Source organism: Peromyscus eremicus, chromosome 23, assembly GCF_949786415.1.
Source record: "Peromyscus eremicus chromosome 23, PerEre_H2_v1, whole genome shotgun sequence".
Lineage (NCBI taxonomy): Eukaryota > Metazoa > Chordata > Mammalia > Rodentia > Cricetidae > Peromyscus > Peromyscus eremicus.
The window spans coordinates 13634467-13656652 of record NC_081438.1 but is presented as its reverse complement, the minus strand read 5'-3'; the positions used below and the strand labels follow the sequence as shown (position 1 = coordinate 13656652).

The 22186-nt window shown below is 44.6% G+C and overlaps 1 protein-coding gene across 1 annotated transcript in view; it reads left to right on the top strand.

Annotated features, from left to right (window-relative positions):
- The window catches only part of Clip1 (CAP-Gly domain containing linker protein 1), a 90909-nt gene that overhangs the window by 50175 nt on the left and 18548 nt on the right, over positions 1-22186 (top strand). Inside the window, exons 17-20 of the mRNA XM_059249635.1 lie at positions 982-3249; positions 4365-4481; positions 6606-6712; positions 13945-14065. Of these exons, the coding sequence (XP_059105618.1) occupies positions 982-3249; positions 4365-4481; positions 6606-6712; positions 13945-14065 (2613 nt within the window). The remainder of the gene's footprint in view (positions 1-981; positions 3250-4364; positions 4482-6605; positions 6713-13944; positions 14066-22186) is intronic.

The following is a 22186-nucleotide window of genomic DNA, read 5'->3' as shown; positions in this document are numbered from 1 at the left end:
AGAGCAAGCAAGCCAGTGACCCAAAACTCTGGTGTCTCTTCCGGTAGCCAGTATCTAGGTGAGGCTGTGTAAAGTTAAATTTGTACAGCAGAAAATCCAGCTCTCTCAATGCATTCAGTGCATTTCAAGAGCTCACTGGTCACATGCCTACCATGTACAGGAGCATGAATAATGTTAATATTCATTTCATCACAGAAGATTCTGGGTAGTACCAATATAGACATCATTAATTTATCTTATAAATAGTACATTTAAAAAACATTTCGTTGTAGCCAGCCAAACCTAGAAATTAGTCTGCATTTGAGTAACATATATATGATACTGGGACTGACACTTTTAGCCTGTTGCCTCCCCTTCCTATTAAGGAAGGGCTTAAATACTAAGAGTTTCTCTTGCTACCTCTCATTTTGATTAAAATATACCCACCTGACTTGCTTTTGCCCCTGACTTACACTTTTATGTTATTTTATTTATTTATTTTTTTGCTTTATCGAGACAGGGTTTCTCTGTGTAGCTTTGGTGCCTGTCCTGGAACTCACTCTGTAGACCAGGCTGGCCTCGAACTCACAGAGATTCGCCTGCCTCTGTCTCCCGAGTGCTGGGATTAAAGGTGTAGGCCACCACTGCCCGCCTCTGAATTATACTTTTGAAAGTTCTTCTATGACTCTTTTCTGACATAGAAATAATTGGACAGAACTGTAGGAAGGTCTTATCCCTAGTATGAAAACCAAACAGAAATGATGTCACACATCATTTCAAAGAGAAAAAGCCAGTAGACACTTTGCAGTTAATTTTGCTTTGTATTATCGTTTTATCCCATGCTTTTTTAGTTTTTATCCCTTTGTTATTCAGATAGTTTCTATGAAGCTTATTGTAGAGAATTCTAAATTTGCCTGGCTTAGGCCGCATTAAGTTATTTGGGCTTGCGTTTGTCTGCTGGATTTCATTTTGTTCCATTCTTTCCATCTTTTGTCCCTGTAGTCGCTAACTTATTTGTTAACATCAGCCAAAAAAGAGATTGAAGTCATGTCAGAAGAGCTGAGGGGTCTGAAATCAGAGAAGCAGCTTCTTGTGCAGGAGGCAAATGCTTTACAGTTAGAGAAAGGTTCGCTTTTGTCAAAGCTTGTAGAAGTGGAGACCAAGCTAACTCTGCTTCAGGAAGACCAGCAGAAACTGTGGGCAGTCAATGAAACCCTCCATTTAGAGAAGGAGAAGGCCTCGGAAGGGAAGCAGGCTGCCGAAAAGCGGTATCAGCAGGAGCATCGGGAGAAAGAGTCCCTGGTGGTGGAGAGAGAGAGGCTGCTGAAGGAGGTCAGTGTGACGCAGGAAGAGCTCCTGAAGGTGCACATGGAGAAGGACGCCCTGGAAGCCTCCAAGGTGAGCATGCAGGTGCTGATCGAGGAGCTCCGCTTCTGCAAGGATAAGCTGATGGCCATGTCGGAGAAGGCCCGGGCGGAGAAGGAGCACCTGGAGGGGCAGGTCAAGAAGCTCACTGCTGAGAACATGTTCTTGTCCAAAGACAAAGACGACGTCATTCAGAAACTTCAGAGCGCTTACGAGGAGCTTGTCAAGGACCAGAAGACCTTGGTCCAGGAGATTGAGGAGCTCACGACTGAGAAGAAGTCAGCCGCGGAGAAGCAGATAAGCCTCGATAACACCTGCCTCACCCTAAAGGCAGAGCGGGAGAACCTCCTCCAGAACAACAGAGACCTGCAGTTTGAGAAGGACACGCTGCGCCAGGGCCAGGAGAAGCTGAGCGCCAGCCTGGAGGCCACCCTCCAGATCAAACAGCTGCTCAGCACGGAGGCAGAGACCCTGCGCACGCAGCTGGACTGTGCCAACAAAGCGCTGAGGAAGGCAGAGCTGGACACGCGGCAGCTCCAGACCACCAACGCGGGCCTCACAAAGCTCCTGGAAGAGATTAAGACCTGTCGGGCAATCACCGACTCGGAGTGTATCCAGCTTCTCCACGAGAAGGAGAGCTTGGCAGCCTCCGAGAGGAAGCTCCTGGTGGAGAAAGAGGAACTGTTAAATGAAAATAGAACCATCACTGAAAAACTCAATAAGCACTCAGAAGAGGCCACACATCTGGAGATGAGTCTAAACGAGAAGGTCTCGTACTTAACTTCTGAGAAGGAGGTGGCTTGCCAGAAGATCGCTAGGCTCAAAAAGCAGCAGGATAGCCTCTTGAAAGAAAAGTCAGCACTAGAGATGCAAAATGGAGAGTTACTTGCTGAGAGGGAAAATTCTATGAAAACCATAGGAGATCTTAAGAGGAAGTGTGAGCAAGAGGCTTCCAACAGACGAGTAGCCGTGCAGGAGAAGATGAGGCTGCTCAATAATATCGACGCTCTGAAGAAAGAGCTCCAGGAAAGAAAGAAGGAAAACCAGGAGCTGGCGAGCAGCAAGTGCGACCTCTCCTTGTTGCTGAAAGAGGCTCAGGATGCCAAAAAGAGTCTTGAGAAAGAGCACACTAGCGTGATGCAGGCCAAGGAGAACTTGACCGCCGAGCTGAAGGCTTGCTGCTCTGAGAAGGACATCTTGCTGAGGGATGGCTTGAACCTGCAAGAAGAGTGCCAGAAGTTAAACGAGAAGGTTCGTGAAATCCAGCAGACGTTAATCCTAGAGGAGGAGGCCAGGGCAAAGGAGAACGAGGCCTCTTTATTTGACAGCAACAAGCTCCATGGGAGAATAGTGCTCTTGGAGGAGGAGATCCAGGGCTTGAGGGCATGTACTGAGCAGCTGCAGACAGAGAATTTTACACTTGTCCAAGAGAAAACCAACTCAGAGCAAAAGGTGGTAGAAATCATTAAGGAAAAGGAGCTCCTGAGTGCAGAGACAGCTCAGCTCGCTGCCAACATTGAGACCCTCAAAAGTGACTTTGCCGCCCTTTCCAAGTCCAAGTTGGAATTACAGGAGCTACACAGCTGTCTTACCAAGATCCTGGATGACCTCCGGCTGAACCACGAAGTGGCCGTGGCCGAGAGAGACGAGGTGCTTCAGGACAACAAGAACCTCCTGGCCGAGAAACGAGAAATGATGCTGAGAACTGAAGAGGTCCTGAAGGAGAAGGAACAGCTGGAGGGAAGCTACTTCATCCTCCAGAAAGAGATTAGTCAGCTGGCCCAGAGCAACAGCCACATTTCAGCCAACCTCCTAGAGTCCCAAAGTGAAAACCGTGCTTTGAGAAAAGACAAGAACAAGCTTACCCTTAAGATTAGAGAGCTTGAGACCCTTCATTCATTCACGGTAAAGTGAGAGGTTCGCCTGTTGAGCACCCAGGCTCCCCACTAACTGCACTAACACTAGTGGCTTAGGTGATTTCTCTTTGTGCAGGCGAGGGAAATCTACCTCAGTAAGCCGGCTGTGTGTGTGTCCAGGTTTTCGTTACAGCTGGGATGGTTGATTCGTTACTGAATGTCTAATTGAGGTAGTCTCCCCTCATTTCAGAAAGACTGAAAACTGTGAATAAAAAGATGCATTTTCCCCTTTAGTTTAAGGAGAAGCTTTGTTAACTGTGAAGGTTAACTGTTTCTTGGAGGTTTCAGAGCAGTATTAGAATGTGCACACACTGAAATCCAGCCTGCCATTTGGCTTCTATTGTCCATTTGGAGGTGGATGCTCCCACTGAAGTCTCTGTGGCTGATGGTAGAGCACGTACAATAATATAAAATCCTCATGAACATTATTAAACCCACCAAATGAAATTGTCATCAAATGTCTTCAAACAGTTTTATGACTATTTTGGATATTTAGTAGCTAAGAATTTGTATTCCTATATACATCTTTTTTATTCACAGATACAGTTATATTCATTACTCCATTTCTCTCATAGATTTTCCCATTCAGTGCTTCTCATGGAACACTTGATCCTTAAATAATGCCCAAATAATTTATATTATTATACGAAAAATTCTTAGCTTGAATTGAGTGTTTTCAGAAGCCCCAAATTGAAATAGCCAGAAAAATATTCTACACTTACACCAATAAATTTAAGAGCCATTCAGTTATATAGGATTGGTATGCTTATTCTCACCAAATAGTCTGTCAAATGTAAGTCAGGATGTGAGCACATGCTGGTCAGTGGAAGTTGGATGTAGGTTTAGAGGGATATGAGGACATGGAGATGGCTTCAGAGTTGCCTTCATGACAGATGCCCTGGGAAGAGTCCACTACCCTGTTCTCCTCCACAGTATACACGTCCTGTCTCGGTTTGTGTGCCTTAGGGGTGTTGACTCTCACCCTCTGTGTGCTGCTTACCACACAGACTCTGAGAGCTGCCTCGGCCGTGCCTCCCGAATGCCCCTGACGGTGCCAGGAGAGAGTGCCCTTTCCGGTTCCTCACTGTGTCTCCTTGTGCTTAGGCTGCTCAGAGTGCAGAAGACGCCATGCAGATCATGGAGCAGATGACCAAAGAGAAGACGGAGACGCTGGCCTTCTTGGAGGACACCAAGCAAACCAATGCAAAACTGCAGAGCGAAGTAATCAGATTGTAATTTTGTTTATTTGTTCAAAGAACAGCTTACCAACTTCATGGAATGTTTGGTCGCTTAACTTAGAGTGTGTCCTTTTGAAGTGTGGACTTAAAACAGTTTGATCTGTGTTAGAGATCTGTGTACACCATGCCGTGATAATGTTGACTGAGATATATGACTTCATTACTTACTAATAGCACTAAACTTTACACTAGGTGACACTAGGCATGGAAATTGGGAGATAGCGGCAGGGTTAGGAATTCAAGGGTAGCCTGGGCTATGTGAGGTTCTGTCTAAACAAATGAACGACCCCCAAAGTGAAAAGGAAGCTCTAATATTGTGGTGTTCTTAGATAACTACTTAGTAATGACACTGTCTAAGTTGTCATATCCTTCCTTTTTATCCTGCACATTTCCCCCTCAACCAAGCCACCAAATTCCATTTCCCCAGCCCTGAAAAAGGCTTTTTCTTGGCCTAGTTCAGTGTTTACATCCTTTTGTGTTATCTTGAATGAGTCATTTCTAGAGCTGGGACAACTGTGACATCAGGTTATTTCTGTTCTATCTACAAGAAGCATTTCCCTTTGGACCTTTCTCTGATGCTCTGTTTCCATCTTCTCGGCCCATAAAAATCCTTTCTGAAAAGCTGCTATCTGAAGAGCCAATTGCTTCACTAAAGTGGGATGTGAAGCTCTTCATATAGCTTCTGGTGCTTTTCACAGGCAGGTAACATTCAGAAAGTTGTTCAGAGGAAGAGACTGCCAGGTGGAATAGCTACATGAAGACCAGGCCTCCTCATGCAAGGCTAAAGATCACGACCTTCCCAAATAGACATTTTGAGGTAATTAGGGTAGATAAAAGCTTACAGAGAGTGCACACAGATGAAAATTGAAATTAGAAGCCTGAAAAAAGATTTTCCTAGAGGATGGGGTCAGGCAGTATTATGTCCTCCCTCAGCATGTCTGTTATTGCCAGACCACAAAGTAGGCCCATTATAATGCTTTATTTCCTTTGTTCATAAATCTGGGGTGTTAAAGATCATTAAGAGGAAGGTGGTGGTGTTAACATTAGCATGGTACTTTCTAGAATTCTGGTTGATGGCATGTGACATAACAAAGGGAGACAACTCCCTCCTCTGTCTAGAAGAGGTAAAGGCATAGAGCCCAGATGGCCAGCCTGGCCCCAGGTCACACCTTGTGTGGTGAATGGATAGAACAAGCGCCATCTTGGTAGATACTCCATTCCTAGAACTCCAGCCACCCTCCAGAGCCTCTGATCAGTCACCTCCAGCTCATGAAATGCCTGGCTTTTCCACTAGAGGGCAGGCAGGCGCTAAGACAGTGCAGGACAATGGTGGGATGGAGCATGTGTGAGCACCCTTCAGTCTCACTGCATGGCTTCTTCCTCCTCAAGAAATTGCAGATGGATAACAGTCTTTCCCCCAATTGACAAATGGTTGATTCAAATAAGTGTTGTAAGGAGAATTGCGTAAGTTTAGAACTGACATTGATTGGGAAATGTCTTCTGTATTAGTGAGGGGGAGGAAAGGAGTTTTTGTTTGATTACAGATTGATCCTGGATAATGTCGCTGTTTGACAATCTAGTTCTTGTTTTTTTTTCTTTTCTTCTTCTTTTTTTTTTTGGGGGGGGGGGGTTTGAGACAGGGTTTCTCTGTGTGTGTAGCTTTGCGCCTGTCCTGGATCTCGCTCTGTAGACCAGGCTGGCCTCAAACTCACAGAGATCCACCTGGTTCTGCCATCTGAGTGCTGGGATTAAAGGCGTGCGCCACCACCGCTCGGCTAGTTCTTGCGTTTTAAAGACGGATTGTTTTGAATGGCAGTTTCAGTGGCATGTACTGAGGACTGTACAAGAAACCAAGAAACAGACAGCTAGAAGTACACAAGACTAAAGATGGCTTCTGTTTTAATATGCACTAGCAATTTAGTTTGACATTTTGGCCAGGTGTACAGGACTGTCATTTGTAATCTCTTCTCCAGATGACTCTCCCTGCAGCTTGTTACACATGACTAATTTCATCTATTTTTAAATACATGTTTTTGTGAATCATTTATCCAGCCATGTCACTGAAAAATGAAATGATTCATCAATTTTTTTTATCTTTGTCTTTAAGTTGGACACACTTAAAGAAAACAACTTGAGAAATGTGGAAGAGCTGAACAAATCCAAAGAACTTCTCAATGAAGAGACTCAAAAAATGGAGGAATTCAAGAAAGAAATGTAAGTTTTTCTCCTTTGAGGGGAGTTATTTTAAGTTTTAAAAAGGAAAGCAACACTATTTTTAAAGCGTTTGAAAGGTTTGTAAAGTAGTTGTCTATCTGTTCCCCACAATGCATTCTCCACCAGCAGATTCAGTAACCACCGTTAGAACACAGCTAAGCTGAAGATCAAAGGGAACTGGGCTGGTTGCTGAAGGGAGAAACGTGGAGTTTGAGTGTGACTCTGTAAAGCTACACAAACCCATAGATGGCGATGTATCAGAGTTAAATTTGTGTGTTTACAGGATAGCTGGTCATAACACGTAGAACTATAAGGTCTTTTTATTAATAAATCCTTCAAAGGTCGGGCATGATGGTGCACACCTTTAATCCCAGCACTTGGGAGACTGAGGCAGGTGAATTTCTGTGAGTTCAAGGCCAGCCTGGTCCGCACAGTGAGTTTCAGGACAGTCAGGGCTGTTACACAGAGAAGCCTTGTCTCAAAAATAACTAAATAGTAAAAATAAATCTTTCAAATCTTTTTTTTTTTTTTTTTTTTTCATGATAGAAAAGAAGTCAGACATGGTGGTACATGCCTATAATCCCAAGTGCTTGAGAGTTTAAGACAGTATGGTTGTTGTGAATTAGAGGCCAGCCTGTCCTACATGGTAAATTGCGGGTCAGCCTGGGCTATAGAGTGAGATCCTGTCTCAAAAGAAAAGAAAAAAGGAAAAAAGAAAGAAAGAAAGAAAGAAAGAAAGAAAGAAAGAAAGAAAGAAAGAAAAGAAAATGAAAAAACCCAGCATATCATTTTCAAGATTTTCAGTGTCATACACCTCTCTATCCCCAATCCCTTGATTATAAAGTAATCAAGTCTTCTGACATAGACAGCAATTTGGAAAACTTTCTCTTGGGATTTTCCCATCAGCCTACTGCCTGGCTTCAAGCTGACTGTGTTTCCTGCAGTGACACCACCTGAGCCCTTGCCTTTCAAGCTTGGTTGTTTACATTTGCCAGAGATTGGTGTTTATATGGCACTGTAAGTGATGGTTAGTGTGTGGGTTTCCTTTGGTCTTTCGGTTGATAACTGCACCATGTCCACTGGGAACCTAGAGATCCAGAGCCAGTTAGTCTGGTGAGTCCGTGTGTCCTTCACACCAGGAACAATTTGGCCAAGAAGGAAGTGCAGAAGGATTATGTGGTTCCTGCCCTCAGGGCTTTACATCATTTATAATTCTAGTAAATAGATGATATTCAAGCAAAATTAAAGGTGTCAGTTCCAAGCTTCTGTTACTATACTATCCATCGACCTCAGTCTTGGATTCAACACTAGGTATGGGAGCTCACACCTGTAATTCCCACACTTGGGGTTCTGAAGCAGGAGGATGGCAGTAAGGTTGAGAGCAGCCTCATCTACATAAGAAATTGAGGCCAACTCATGATATGGAGATTGTCTCTGAAAAAAAGCCTGAAAACTTGGAGGGAGTTAGTATATGCATCGCCTCTGCTGAGAGGTCTTTAAGCTCTTTCAGGAAGCAGGCTGCTGAGATGATTTAGTAGGTAAAGGTGGAGGTGGGTCTCTGTGAATGTGAGGCCAGCATGATCTACATAGTGAGTTTCAGGTCAGCCAGAGCTAGACAAGACCCAGTCTCAAAATAAATGAATGAAATAAATTCTCCTAGGAATGGTTTGATCTGAGCTACTCGGGTAAGAAGACCTCCAGCTGATGTCTTGATTATTTCCCTTCGTCTCCATAGCAGTTGCCAAGAATCCCATCCTCCAGACTTACAGATGTACAGCTGTGATTAGTCACCAGGAGAGTCATGTTTCTTTAGCCTGCCAGAGACAAATAGCACAAATAGGAAAATGATTACTGAGACAAAAAATAAAATAAAATAAATGCATTTGTTGAAAAATAACAATTTGGGGTCAGGCATGGGGACTCACACCTTAATTCTACCATTTGGAGGCAGAAGCAGACAGATCTCTGTGAGTTGGAGGCCAGCCTGGTTAACATAATAAGTTTCAGGACAGCCAGGACTACATAATGAGACTCTGTCTCAAAAAGAAAAGAAAGATAACAACAATAATTCAGGGGCTGGGAGACAGCTCCATTTATCAAGTGCTTGGTGGGAGAAATGATGACCTGAGTTGAAATCCCAGCATCTACATACAAAGCTGAACATGGTGGTACATATCTATAACTCCAGTGTTGTTTCTACCTGTTGTTCTATTTATGAATAAAGACTTGGGAGTCAGATGTTGGGGTGAAAACCTGCTAAATCACAGAGGCCAAGAAGCAGCCAGCTGCCAGGCAGTGGTGGCACACACCTTTAATCCCAACACTCAGAGGCAGAGGCAGGTGGATCTCTGAGTTCGAGGCCAGCGTGGCCTACAGAATTAGTTCTAGGACAGCCAGAGCTATTACACAGAGCTATTACACAGTGTTGCACGAATCCTAAATGGTCTTATCATAAAAACCTGGAGCCAGATATTGGGGTAAATACTGAAAGATCAGAGGAAACAAGCCACAGCCACTTCTCACCTCACCAACTCCTCAGCCAAAAAGAGAAGATCCTGTCTCCATGAATCCTCAGACTGAATGCCTGAGTCCTCAGACAAAAGGGTCTAATTCCTGTCCCCTCCTGCCTTATATTCCTTTGTCTGCTCAGCCATTTCACTTCCTGTCTCAACCTTCAAGTCCTGGGATTAAAGACGGTTGACTCCCAAGTGCTGGGATTAAAGACGGGTGACTCCCGAGTGCTGGGATTAAAGACGGGTGACTCCCGAGTGCTGGGATTAAAGACGGGTGACTCCCGAGTGCTGGGATTAAAGACGGGTGACTCCCGAGTGCTGGGATTAAAGACGGGTGACTCCCGAGTGCTGGGATTAAAGACGGGTGACTCCCGAGTGCTGGGATTAAAGACGGGTGACTCCCGAGTGCTGGGATTAAAGACGGGTGACTCCCGAGTGCTGGGATTAAAGACGGGTGACTCCCGAGTGCTGGGATTAAAGACGGGTGACTCCCGAGTGCTGGGATTAAAGACGGGTGACTCCCGAGTGCTGGGATTAAAGATGTGCACCAACACCACCCAGTGCTCTGTGGCTAACTCTGCCTGGCTCTGTCCTCTGATCTTTAGGCAAGCTTTATTTCTTAGATTACAAATAGATCACCTCAGTGTAGGATCAGGGTCGTACTTATAAACAGACAAACAGTGGCTCAGTGCAGGGTAGAGAGCATGCTTAGCATGTGTGAGGTGTTGAGTCTCCAGGCAAGGGTGGGCGTAGGTTGTCCTCATAGCTGGACGTGGTGGTGCATGCCTGTAACCCCTGAAGTCAGGAGACAGAAGCCGGAGGACCACCCTAAGTTTCAGGCCAGCTGTGCTATCTAGTGAGAACCTGGCTCACCTCTTCCCCCAGTTTGTCTTGGTGCCTTGCTTCCTGGCTGTGGATGGAGTAAAAGACAGTGAGATCCCCGCTGCAGCCACAGCAACGGAAGCCTGTCTTTCTTCTGATCCTGCCCGGGGAAGTTGCTGAGACAGAGAGGAGCAGTCCTGTGCCAGGGCTGCTTTAGATTCTCTGCCCACCAGGCCTGAGGAAATTCCCCCTTCCTGTCGTGACAAGGCACCCCACAGCTAGATCTTAGCTCTTCATAGAAACCAGTGGAAGGAGGCCTGGGGAGCTGGTGAAAAGCCCTGGCCTGTGACTTGGCCACACTTCAAGACAAGGACATCTGCTTCAGAGGACAGTGTGATGGGAACAGTACTTCTCGGGGTGTTTTGCGTTCCTTAGTTGATTCTTCACTGCCTAAAGCTAGAGAATAAGCAGCTGCTTGCATGTGCGTGCGTGCGTGCGTGCGTGCGTGCATGGGTGCGTCTTGACAAGCGCACAGTGGTCCCGTGTGCTCCAGAGCTGTGGTGTTTGTCCTCTCCTGATAGAATTGTGCTGCCTAGAGAAACTGGTGCCAGCGGGGCGGCAGCAGCCGTCTGACCGAGCTCCCTCCCTCCCTCCCGTGGCCACTGCCCCGACAACTGGAAACCTGCACTTGTGAGGCAGTAGTCTTCCCTCCATGTTCCCGCTAGCGCTAGCGTTGCTTCAAGAGAACCCTTGACTTTGGTTAGCCAGCTCTTAATTTCAGGGAGAGCAACAATGAAGTGGCTTCCATTGCTGTGGGACTTTGTATCTTAGAAGTGACGAAACAGGCTGTTATCTCTGCATAGCTGGTTTAGTAAGAGATCTAGACTGAATTTAACTTAATAACCTGTCTTGGAAAACCAAAATAAATACATTGAGGAGTAAAATGTAAGTCAGTGTCAACAGTGTTTATTTTGTCTCTCACCTTAAAGCTAGCGAGTATTTTCTGTCTTGTCCTGTAAACGGAAAAGTAGCTTTAAAATGGGTTAAGTGGCCGGGAGAGGGCTGCGTGGTGAAGTGGCTGCTGTGCACGCATGAGGGCTGACTTGGACGCCTCGTACCCGTGTAGAAGCTGGAACTGACTGCTGCACACCTGTAGTGCTGCTCGGGGCTGGGAGGCAGCGGGAGGAAGATTCCGGGGACTTGCTGGTGCCGTCTAGCTAATCTGGCTCAGTGAGAGAACTGTCTTATAAAGAAGTCATCCAGTGTGGGCCTCTGGCCTCATGTGTGTATGCACACACTTGCGTATGTACCTGTGAACACACACACAAAGTTGTTAGAAATCTTTACTTGTTTCTTGTGGTGTGTGAGATGGAGCCCAGCTCTGTGGAGTTGCTTCTCTTCTTCATCTTTACCTGAGTCCTGGGGATTGAACTTTGAGTTATCAGGCTTATGTGGCAAGGTCTTTACCTGCTGAGCCCTAGTAGCCGTTTTAAAAATAACTTTGGTTTCTTGCTTGAAGTTTTTCACTGTGAGTTCTTTTTTTTAAGAGGGTGTTACTAAGCAAGTGCTGTACCACCGAGCCACACCACCAGCCCACAGAATGCTCGTTTGTTTTGTGTTTGCGTTTTGAGACAAGATCACTCTCTAGCCCTGACTGTCCTAGAGCTTGCTATGTAGATCAGACTGGCCTCAGGCTTGCAGAGATCCACCTTCCTCAGTCTCCTGAGTGCTGGGATCACTACACCCAACCTCACTGTACTTTCCTTAAAACAGTGTTTTCAAAAACTTTGTACAACCAGAACTTTGTGTCTCTGTGATGAGAAAGTTTTAAATAGGCAGAAGAGGAGCACAGATATCAGTGTTGACGGCCAGGTGTGGTTGTGTGTCTGTAGTTCCAGCACACTGGAGGCCAAGGCAGGAAGATTTCAAGGTCAAGGCCAGCTTTCGAAACATAGCAAGACTGTATCAATAAACAGTCCTTTTTCTTCCCCCAACCCCCTCAAGACAGGGTTTCTCTGTGTAACAGCCCTGTCTGACCTGATACTCACTCTGTAGACCAGGCCGGCCTAGAACTCGCAGAGATCTACCCGTCTCTGCCTCTAGAGTGCTGGGATTGAAGGTGTGGACCACCACTGCCTGGCTAATAAAAAAGTTCCTATGAAGTCAGTGACAACCTGAGAAATACAGTAGTTTATGATGGTTTCATCATAAGTAAAATCTTCCGATTTGTCAGTGTTAATGGACTTTAGCCAGCAGTGAACTTGTTATGTGGGGAGTGGGGCAATCTGTGTGTGTGTGTCTGTGTGTGTGTCTGTGTCTTAGTTTACCTTCCTGTTGCTGTGATGAATACCACAACCAAAAGCAACTTGGGGAAGAAAGGTTTATTTGGCTTATAGGTTACAGTCTGTCATTGAGGGAAGCCAGAGCAGGAACCCGAGGCAGGAACCCAAACAGAGAGCAATGAGGAACGCTGCTTACTGGCTCCCACTCAGACTCAGGCTCAGCTCCCTTCCTTACACAGCGGATGATCACCTGCCAAGGGATAGTGCTGCCCATGGCCGGCTGCCACCCCTACATCAGTCAGCCATTAATAAAATGTCCCACAGACATGCCCTAGGCCACTCTGATGGGGGCAGTTTCTCTGTTGGGTTCCCCTCTTCCCAGGCATGTCAAGGTTTGTGTCACGTTGACACAAGCTAACTGACTTTGCCTATATACGCTAGTGGGTAGATGGGTTAATAGATTCACAATTTGAATGTTCTTTCTCAGTTTTTCTGTCCTTACTAAATACACATCTTTGTAAAATTTTAATTTAGTGTGCCAAGAGAATTTCTGTGTAGATTTATTCTCCTAAATCTTCATGAGGTCATCATAGAGTATGTATTGTATAGATAGGTGGAGAATTAAAAATTGAGAAAACTGAAGATGCCAAGCGCTGCCACCCATTAGACAATTGCAGTTAAAAATAGATGCACTCATGCATCAGCAAATGGATTCATACCCAGATGACTGGATTCGGAATCCAGCCACGTCTGACAGCTTGCTAAGAAGAGTTTACCCAGCATAGACCTACTTAAAACTCAGAATTGCTTCAAAACCTTCTATGGCATAAAACTAGGATCTAGTGAGGAAGTAAAAATATTTTGAATAGCCATATGTAAAAGATAATAGTTCAGAATGTATGTTTAGGTTAATTTTAATAATGAGAAAATGCCTAATAATGTCTACCTTATTGTGTTAGCATTTATGATATGCGTTAGCTGGCAGGCTGTGTTATGTTTTTATTTGCTTCTTTTAGTTAACAGTTAGCATTGTAGAAAGAATACCATCAAATAACTACTATTTACTTAGAAAAAAATTCCTTTGGGCATTTCACTTTCCATTGTCCTAAAAATATACTTGGATTCACAGCAGCACCTGACTCTGATGGACACTGGTAAATGGGACCACTGGCTTTTTATTTCAGCAAGAGAGAAATAGATGAAAAGATCTGCACCTCCTGAACGAAGTGCCTTGGCAGTCCATTAAATCACTGTCACCATAGTGGGTTTTAGTATAATTATCTAACGGAAATGTTCCTAAAGATGAAGGCTATACTGGTCACGTCATTTGTCACCTATTTTATAGCAAAATTTGCTTTTGTGTGGGGTGTGGGTGGTTTTTAGAGATAGTGTTTGTTGCGTATTTTAAAATGTCATAATTGTGGTCAGCCAATCTCTTTTTGAGAGGTTAAAACGTGACCCCTCCTTCATGTAGCTAAGGCGGTCCCTTGCTATTATAGATCTTATGAGGCACGTGACCCAGATCTGTTTTCCCCAGTGCTGTGGAGCTGTTGTCTCCCACAGTTTCCTTGCTTGTCTTGTTTCTATGGTAACCCTGCACTCACTGTCCTTGCAGAGAAACCCTAAAGCAGGCAGCCGCCGAGAAGTCCCAGCAGCTTTCAGCACTGCAAGAAGAGAACGTCAAACTTGCCGAGGAACTGGGGAGGACACGGGACGAAGTCACAAACCATCAGAAGGTCAGTGGACCTCCAGTGGGGGTTTAGATCTGGGTGCTGGCATCTGCTGGTCTTGCTGCCTTCCTCGAGCCTACTCAGATTTGCTCTGTGTGACTGTGTTGTTTCAAATGGGATGGCTTGTTTACCTGTGTTACAGGCTCCTTGCTTTCAGGGAGGCACACTGCTGTAGGATGTAGGGTCACAGTGAATTGACAGTTCCACTAACACATACACACACCAGCAGCACCAGCACCGGACCTTACAAGCAACGAGAGAAGGTCCTTCCTAGATTAGTCTTCTAGCAGTGCGCTTAAATTCGAAGAATCAAACATCTTCTCCCCACCACAACTTTAGTTCCAAATTTATTTTTCCTTAAGATTTTTTTCCCTATTTTGCTGAAATTGGTTTTAAGGATATGGATTCTAAGAATATGGTTTTGGTGTGAAGTTACTGGTTGGTCTTGGTAGTAATTTCCCAATAGACTTGTGAATATGTGTGTGTTGATTTGTGGAATGTGCGTCCTAACTAGAGTGCATCACAGCCTGCTTGCTGAGATCTGCGTCGCCGAGGTTTCTGACAGAAGTTACTTAAACATGGGGACAGAGCTGATAGTAAATGATGCTGTGTTCTGCTTTGAATTCTTCTCTAACATTGAATCAGAATGTTAGTCACATCTGATCCCGGGGCAGCTGCTGCAGTTTTTAACCGTTTATGCTTGCTCTGTCCTGCAAAGGAAAAGATCGGTTCCACGCTGCAAGCCTTGGCTCTGACTAGCTAGAGTAGTTTAGGGTCACTCCATTTCATTTTCACCAAGGTGGTGCAGTGTGTGGGGAAATACCTCATTTTGTTCTTTCTGTGTTTTCAGGGCAGGGGATCCCTGGTTGGCCTGGAACTCACCAGGTAGCACAGGTTGGCTTCAAACTCAGAGAAAGCCTCCTGCTTCTACCTCCCAAGTATTGGGGAAGTCACCATGTCCACAGTTTATTTGACACTTTAAGATTTTTAATTACAAGCCAGGAGGTGGTGCAAGCCTTTAGTCCCAGGACTCGGGGGACAGAGGCTAATGGATCTCTGTGAGTTCGAGGCCAGCCTGGTCTACAGAGTGAGTTCCAGGACAGCTAGGACTGTTTCACAGAGAAACCCTGTCTCAAAAAACAAAAACAAAACAAAAAAAGATTTTTATTATAGCTGTTCCGACTTTCCTCATTTCATGAAGGAAATGCTGCAGTCTCCCAGCTCTGAGAGATGTTGCCGGGTGCTGCAGGTTGACAGTAGCAGACTCACTGTGTGGTGGGTACCCAGATGACAGCGGTAATCTGGGAGGCGGTGCCCTTCCCTTCTGTAGCAGAGGACAGAAGCACAGAGAAGATAGTGACTTGTTGAGCATCCTCTGCCAAGCAGGGTCACAGTGTTTGTCCTCGTGTTTGGCTTGGAACAGAATCAAAGGGGACTGACTTAAGCGGGGTCACTGCACTCTGCTTTGATCAGCTCGTGAGAAATTTGAGTCTGTGAAAAGTAGAAAACCCTTTGACCTGAAGAAGATTTTCTTTTCTGTTATTGCTGGGATGTCGAATACCAGGGTGTCACCAGTACTGGGAGAGAAGGATTTGGGTTAAATGCTCAGCCTATCTCGTTGGCTTTTCCCTGCCTCCCTCCCTCCCTTGTCCCTCCCTCCCTTCCTCCCTTCCTTATCTTTTCTTTTTGATTTTTCCACATTTCTTTGAATATCTGTGGTAGAGACTGTGGACTCCATCTGTAGAATGAGCAGGGAGGTCGCCCTGTCCTCTTATGCTGTGATCTTAACTGGACTAGTTATATTCCCTGTGTCTTTCTCAGCTGGAAGAGGCTGAGGAGACCTCCTGACTCTTGGCTGAGATTTCAAAGCTCTTAGCTTTCTACTGAAAAGATTTTGTGCTTAATGATTGAAAAGTCATTTTGCTGGGTGTCAGAAAATAGCAGCTACAGCTGTGAAAGAAACTTCCTTTTAAAGAGTGGAAGCTGGGACTGGTGGATGAGCCTGTCGTCACAGCACTTGGGAAACAGAAGAATGGGGGTCAGGAGTTCAAGGCCAGCCTTGGCTACACTGTGAGTTTGAGAGCACCCAGGCTGCAACGGCCAGTTCAAGGCTAATGTGGGCTATATGAGAGGCCTTTCCTTTAAAAACAAACAACTGAAACATTAGTTATTACGTCACTTTTAGATTGTTGTTTGTTTTTAATCAGAAAAGAAGTAAATGTCAACTAAAACATGATAGCTTGATAATGGACACTTTCCGTGTTGTTTTTTAATTAGGAATCAAACCTAGGGCCTTATACATGTAAGACAAGCACTATACCAACTGAGCTATATCCTCATCTCTGATTATGGAGAGTATTAAAAGTGATACTAGCCAGTGGTGGTGCACACCTTTAATCCCAACACTAAGGAGGCAGAGGCAGGCGAATCTCTTGAGTTCTGAGTTTGAGGCCAGCCTGGTCTACAGAGCAAGTTCCAAAATAGCCAGGGCTACACAAAGAAACCCTGTCTTGAAAAACCAAGAATAAATAAAATAAGATAAAAAAATGAAAGTGATAATAGGGGCTGGAGAGATGGCTCAAAGGTTAAGAGCACTGACTGCTCTCCCAGAGGTCTTGAGTTCAATCCCCAGCACCCACATGGTGGCTCACAACCATCTGTAATGAGATCTGGTGCCCTCTTCTGGCCTGCAGTCATACACGCTGTATACATAATAAATAAATAAATAAAAAAAGAAAGTGATAATAACCAAGGAAGATCATATATAGACCATTCTTGTCTTGATGTGTACACTCCAAAAGAATGGAGAAAACCACCCACTTAAAATAACCTAGCTGTAACCAAAAAAGCCGGGCGGTGGTGGCACATGCCTTTAATCCCAGCACTGGGAGGCAGAGGCAGGCAGATCTTTGTGAGTTCAAGGCCAGCCTGGTCTACAGAGTGAGATCCAGGAAAGGCACAAAGCTACACAGAGAAACCCTGTCTCGAGAAAAAAAAAAAAAAAAAAAAAAAACCGAGCTGGGTGTGGTAGCTCACACCTGTAACCCCGTAACTGTAATCCTAGTACTTGGGAGGTTGAAGCAGGAGGTTTGCAAGTTTGAGGCCAGCCCAGGCCACACGATTCCAGGTTAGCCTGAACTATACAGCAAGACCCTCTCTCAATAATCTATTCATCCACCCATGCATACATACATTCATGTATACATATATCAAATGGTTTATAATCAACCTTATTTTAAAGAAGATAAATTTTCTGACTCTGACTCTTACTATATTATCTCTATGAACCTGTTGTGCTAATTATTTCTGAGAAATTATGAATTTTCACTTAGTTAACTTCCTAGAGTTAAGTGAATTTTTTCGTTTTTTCTTTTTGAAGTGTTGGTGATAAAGCATAGATCTTTTTTGCATTAGTCAAGCTATTAGTTGTCTCTGTTAGAAATATATTTATAAATAGACTAGGGCTGTAAATCAGTAATAGAGTGTTTGCCTGGCATGTCTGAGACCCAAGTTTAGTCTCTAGTACCACAAAAGCAAGGAGAGAGAGGAACTACATTACAGTGTTGCAGAGTATTTGTTTAACTATGCAAAGATGTGTTGCATTTGTTTATGTTGCAGAATATTTAACTATGTAAAGAAGTGTTGCATTTGTTTAATTATGTAAAGATATGTTTCTTTTTTACCTTGCCTGCCTAAGGCATCTGATTGGTCTAATAAAAAGCTGAACAGCCAGTAGCAAGAGGAGGTATAGGCGGGACTTCCCAGCAGGGAGAGTAAGGAGGAGGAAGAATTTAGGCTCGGGAGAAGAAAGAAAAAAGAGACCCCAGGGAGAAGCCAAAGGCCAGCCAGACACGGAGGAAGCAGGAAAGTAGGACATACAAAATGAAAGAAAGGTAAAAAACCCTAAAGCAAAATGTAGATGACTAGAAACAGGTTAAATTAAGTTAAAAGAGCTAGTGGGACAAGCCTAAGATAAGGTTGAGCATTCATAACTAATAATAAGTCTCTGTGTCTTTATTTGGGAGCTGGTTGGCAACCCAAAGAAAAGACCAACTACATTACAGAGCTACAGTGTTTGACAGAAATGCTGTTTTTAAAATCTAGAACTTCAGTTGCATTACTACACTTAGTGTTTCCTTCTAAAATTAAAATGGCAGACTAAGCCGGGCGGTGGTGGCGCACGCCTTTAATCCCAGCACTCGGGAGGCAGAGCCAGGCGGATCTCTGTGAGTTCGAGGCCAGCCTGGGCTACCAAGTGAGTTCCAGGAAAAGGCGCAAAGCTACACAGAGAAACCCTGTCTCGAAAAACCAAAAAAATAAAAATAAAAATAAAAAAAAAAAATAAAATAAAATGGCAGACTAGATTGACAGAGTTAGGTAAATCCTGACCCAGGCCGAAGTTGCTTTACTTAACAACATTGTCACTCATTGGGTGTTTACTGAGAAGCCATACCACTGCTTTTGTGGCATCCTAACCTTCCTCTGAAACTGAGAGTCTTAGAGGTGAGGAAGCACAGCTCCTAAATGACAACTAGCTGAGGATACCCCCATTGGAAATGAGGTCTGACATAGTAGCTGTGGCTGAGGACTCTTCTCCCTGCCGCTGCCCTGCTGAGGACGGAACCTCTTCACTTAGTTAGTAACCACTGTTTTAAAGGCTTGAAACAAAATGGTGAGTCAGGAATATGCGGTAGGTGGGGCCAAACAGGATTGTTCAAATGTATTTGTAGGCAGAGCAACCCCTCAAATACAGGAGGCTCTGGGTTAAACCCAGCACCACAGTGTTAATGTGGGGTGCACTCTGAACTTTGCTGGTAGATTATTTTTCCTTTTTCAAATGTTTATTTGCTTATATAACCCAAGACATCCCAACATATGTCTGCATACTAAGGCTTTCACTGGGGAGTTCCTGGGGAGGAAGCTCTACTTCCTCTGGGAAGAGCCTTTATTTGAAGACTGTTTACTTCCTGCTTGTCCTTTTCCTGTTACCAGGATGAGTCTTTGTCGGAATTTTTAAACCCTGTTCTCAAGAGCCTTCAAGACAAGGCTGTGTATTGAATTAGAGGACTGCCTCCCTGCCTCCCTGTGACAGTGGTTTTGTAGACCATTTCTTCTTTATTCTCTTAAAAAAGGCAGTGAAGAAATTCGAAAGCTGAGTACAGTGGTGCATGCTTATGATCATAGCACTGGGGATGTGGAGCCAGGAAGGTCAGGAGCTCAAGGTCATCCTCCTGTACATAGTGAGTTCAAGGCCAGCCTGGGCTATGTGAGACCCTGTCTCAACAAACCAGGAAGTGGGGAGGGAGAAAATGGTGGAAGAAGATAATGAGCAGGACTTGACTGTGGGTATGGAGGGCCGCTGGAGGGAGCTCTTCCTTAGAGATCCTGTTTGATTGGCCTGCAATGTGTGTATGTGTGATTGCAAGTCTGTATCCCATAGCACACACACGGAGGTCAGAGGACACTCTGGTTGAGTCTTTCCTTCCACCTTTATGAGGACTCCAGGGATGAAACCCAGGTTGCCAGGCATACACAGCAAGCTCTCACCCTATGAGCCATCTCACCAACCCCATGTTGTCTTTTAAAACAGACTGTGTTAGGCAGAACCAAATGAAAATGTTTGGTTTAGCAATCTGATGGTAGACATGACTTGGGAGTTATGACTGTTAATGCAACAGCATGGGCAGTTTGTGCTCACAGCAAGTTTTCTGCCTGATGCCCTGGGTGATTTCTTGTTGTTCCGCGTGCGTGCTTGCGTGCGTGCGTGCGTGCGTGCGTGCGTGCATGCATGCATGCATTTCAGTTTCTATTTTAAACATTTTACAGTGTGCAATGTGGTGACATTTAATTTTATAATGCCCATGTTGTGCAATCACTACCTCTATCTAGTTCCAAAACAGTTTTAAAACTGTAGCGGGGCCAGGTGGTAGTGGTGCACTCATTTAATCCCAGCACTTGGCAGGCAGAGGCAGGTGGATCTTAGTAAGTTTGAGGCCAGCCTGGTCTACAGAGCAAGATCCAGGACTGCTAGGTGCGGAAACACAGAGAAACCCTGTCTCAAAAAACAAACAAAACTTTAGGGGAAACTGCGTGCCCATTTTAAGCAGTTACTCCACATACCCTCTCCCGGCCCCTGGAAACAGCCCTTCTTTCTAAGGGTTTGTCTGTTCTGTACATTACGTATCATTGGAATCAAATACTGCACGTCTTCTTCATTTAACATCATGATTTCAGGAGGGGGGTAATTATTTCTCATTGCTGAATTTTACTCCCTCTAATAGACATGTATTGATGTTTATTTACCCATTCTTGTTGGATGCTATATGCATTCTTTCTCCGTTCGTACCTGTCCTTTGAGGTCTGCAGCCCTGCCTATGGTAGCTACCTCTAAATACCACCTCAGAAGTTCTGTGAGATGGGAACTCCCTTTTCTCCTCAATGGTAATTCTAAGACATGGACCACACTGAGACCCTAATTTCCCTCCCTCCCCTTTCTTTCTTTCTTTCTCTCTCTTTCTTTCTTTCTTTCTTTCTTTCTTTCTTTCTTTCTTTCTTTCTTTCTTTCTTTCTTTTTCTTCCTTCCTTCCTTCCTTCCTTCCTTCCTTCCTTTCTTTCCTTCTTCCCTCTCTCCCTCCCTCCCTCCCTCCCTCCCTCCCTCCCTCCCTCCCTTCCTTCCTTCCTTCCTTCCTTCCTTCCTTTTCTTTCTTCTTCTTTTTCAAATCAGGGTTTCTCTGTGTAGCTTTGTGCCTTTCCTGGAACTCACTATGTAGACCAGGCTGGCCTCCAACTCATAGATCCACCTGCCTCCGCCTTCCGAGTGCTAGGTTAAAGCCATGTGCCCCCACTGCTTGGCTAGATAAGCTCTCGATCCCTTCACCTGGGATTTGCTGTGTGGGGGTGGTGGGAGCACTGAGACTGAATTCAGGCAGTCACATAAATGGAAACTGTACAGAGCATTATTTTCTTTTCATAGGGTATTCTAAAAATAATGGCGTGAGTTCTACAGAACAGGAAGGCATCTCAGATGGTCAGTGTTGAGAGAGATGTCTGATTTATCAGTTGAGATGTCTATTTTACCATCTTCTCACATGTATTCAAAACAACAAGAAAGAAAGTTCAACTATATATAGTAATGTGCGGTCTTCAATAGAAGTGAACACCTAGAGGCCACCTTTGAGATGAATGTCTGCTTTATCATTTGCAGGCCTCCTCACATGTATTCCATCTTACAAAGACAGCAGGTACACCGAGCTGTCACCATGGAAACAGCAGCTTTTCCCCAGGGGTATTTGAGAAATGAGGCTATAGCTTGACAAGGATAAGATGGGTCAATAGCTGTTTTGTGAAAAGTCCTTTCTGAGTGAAGTTATGGCAGAAAATGTACAAAACCTGGTTTGACATCTAAATTGATCCACGAGAATTTGCCTGCCTTTTCAGTCGGCCTAAAGTCATAGACATGGATTAGCAAAGGAAAGCTAATCTAAGCCTGTTATACGTTATTTTGTAACAATAGTGAACAGCAGCCATGACAACTTTAGGCTCCGGGAACACTAGAAAACAGGGCTGTTTGAAGCCGGATCACAGTCTCTCCTATTGGTGTCACACAAACAGGAGCTGCTGTTGCTGCTGCTCTTCTCTTGTTTGAGACAGGGTCCCATGTAGCACAGGCTGGCCTCAAACGCTAACGTGGCTGAGGCCAGCTTTGAACGCTTAATCTTCGTGCTTCTGCCTCCCAAGCGGTCTGGAGACAGTTGTGTGCCGCTGCACCAGCTAAAACCACGGCTGCTTGAACCGACCACTCGTGACCTCTTTTTGCCTGAGAAGTATTTCTATAGCCATCAGGTACATAGGCATATAAAATAAGTATACCAACTAAACATTTACTGATAATCATAAATTTATTGTAAAACAATTCTTTGTGGTACATGTAATTTTGCCATTTATTAAAGCCGAAAGAAAATTTGTGTACTAATAATAGATGAATATTTTATATTGCAGAATGTAGGATATCTTCAACACTTTTAAGAGTTGATCAATATTTTTACTTTACCTTTACTTCCGGCACTTGGAAAGTAGGTGAATCTCTGTGAGTTTGAGGCCAGCCAAAGTCTCTACATAGTGAATTCT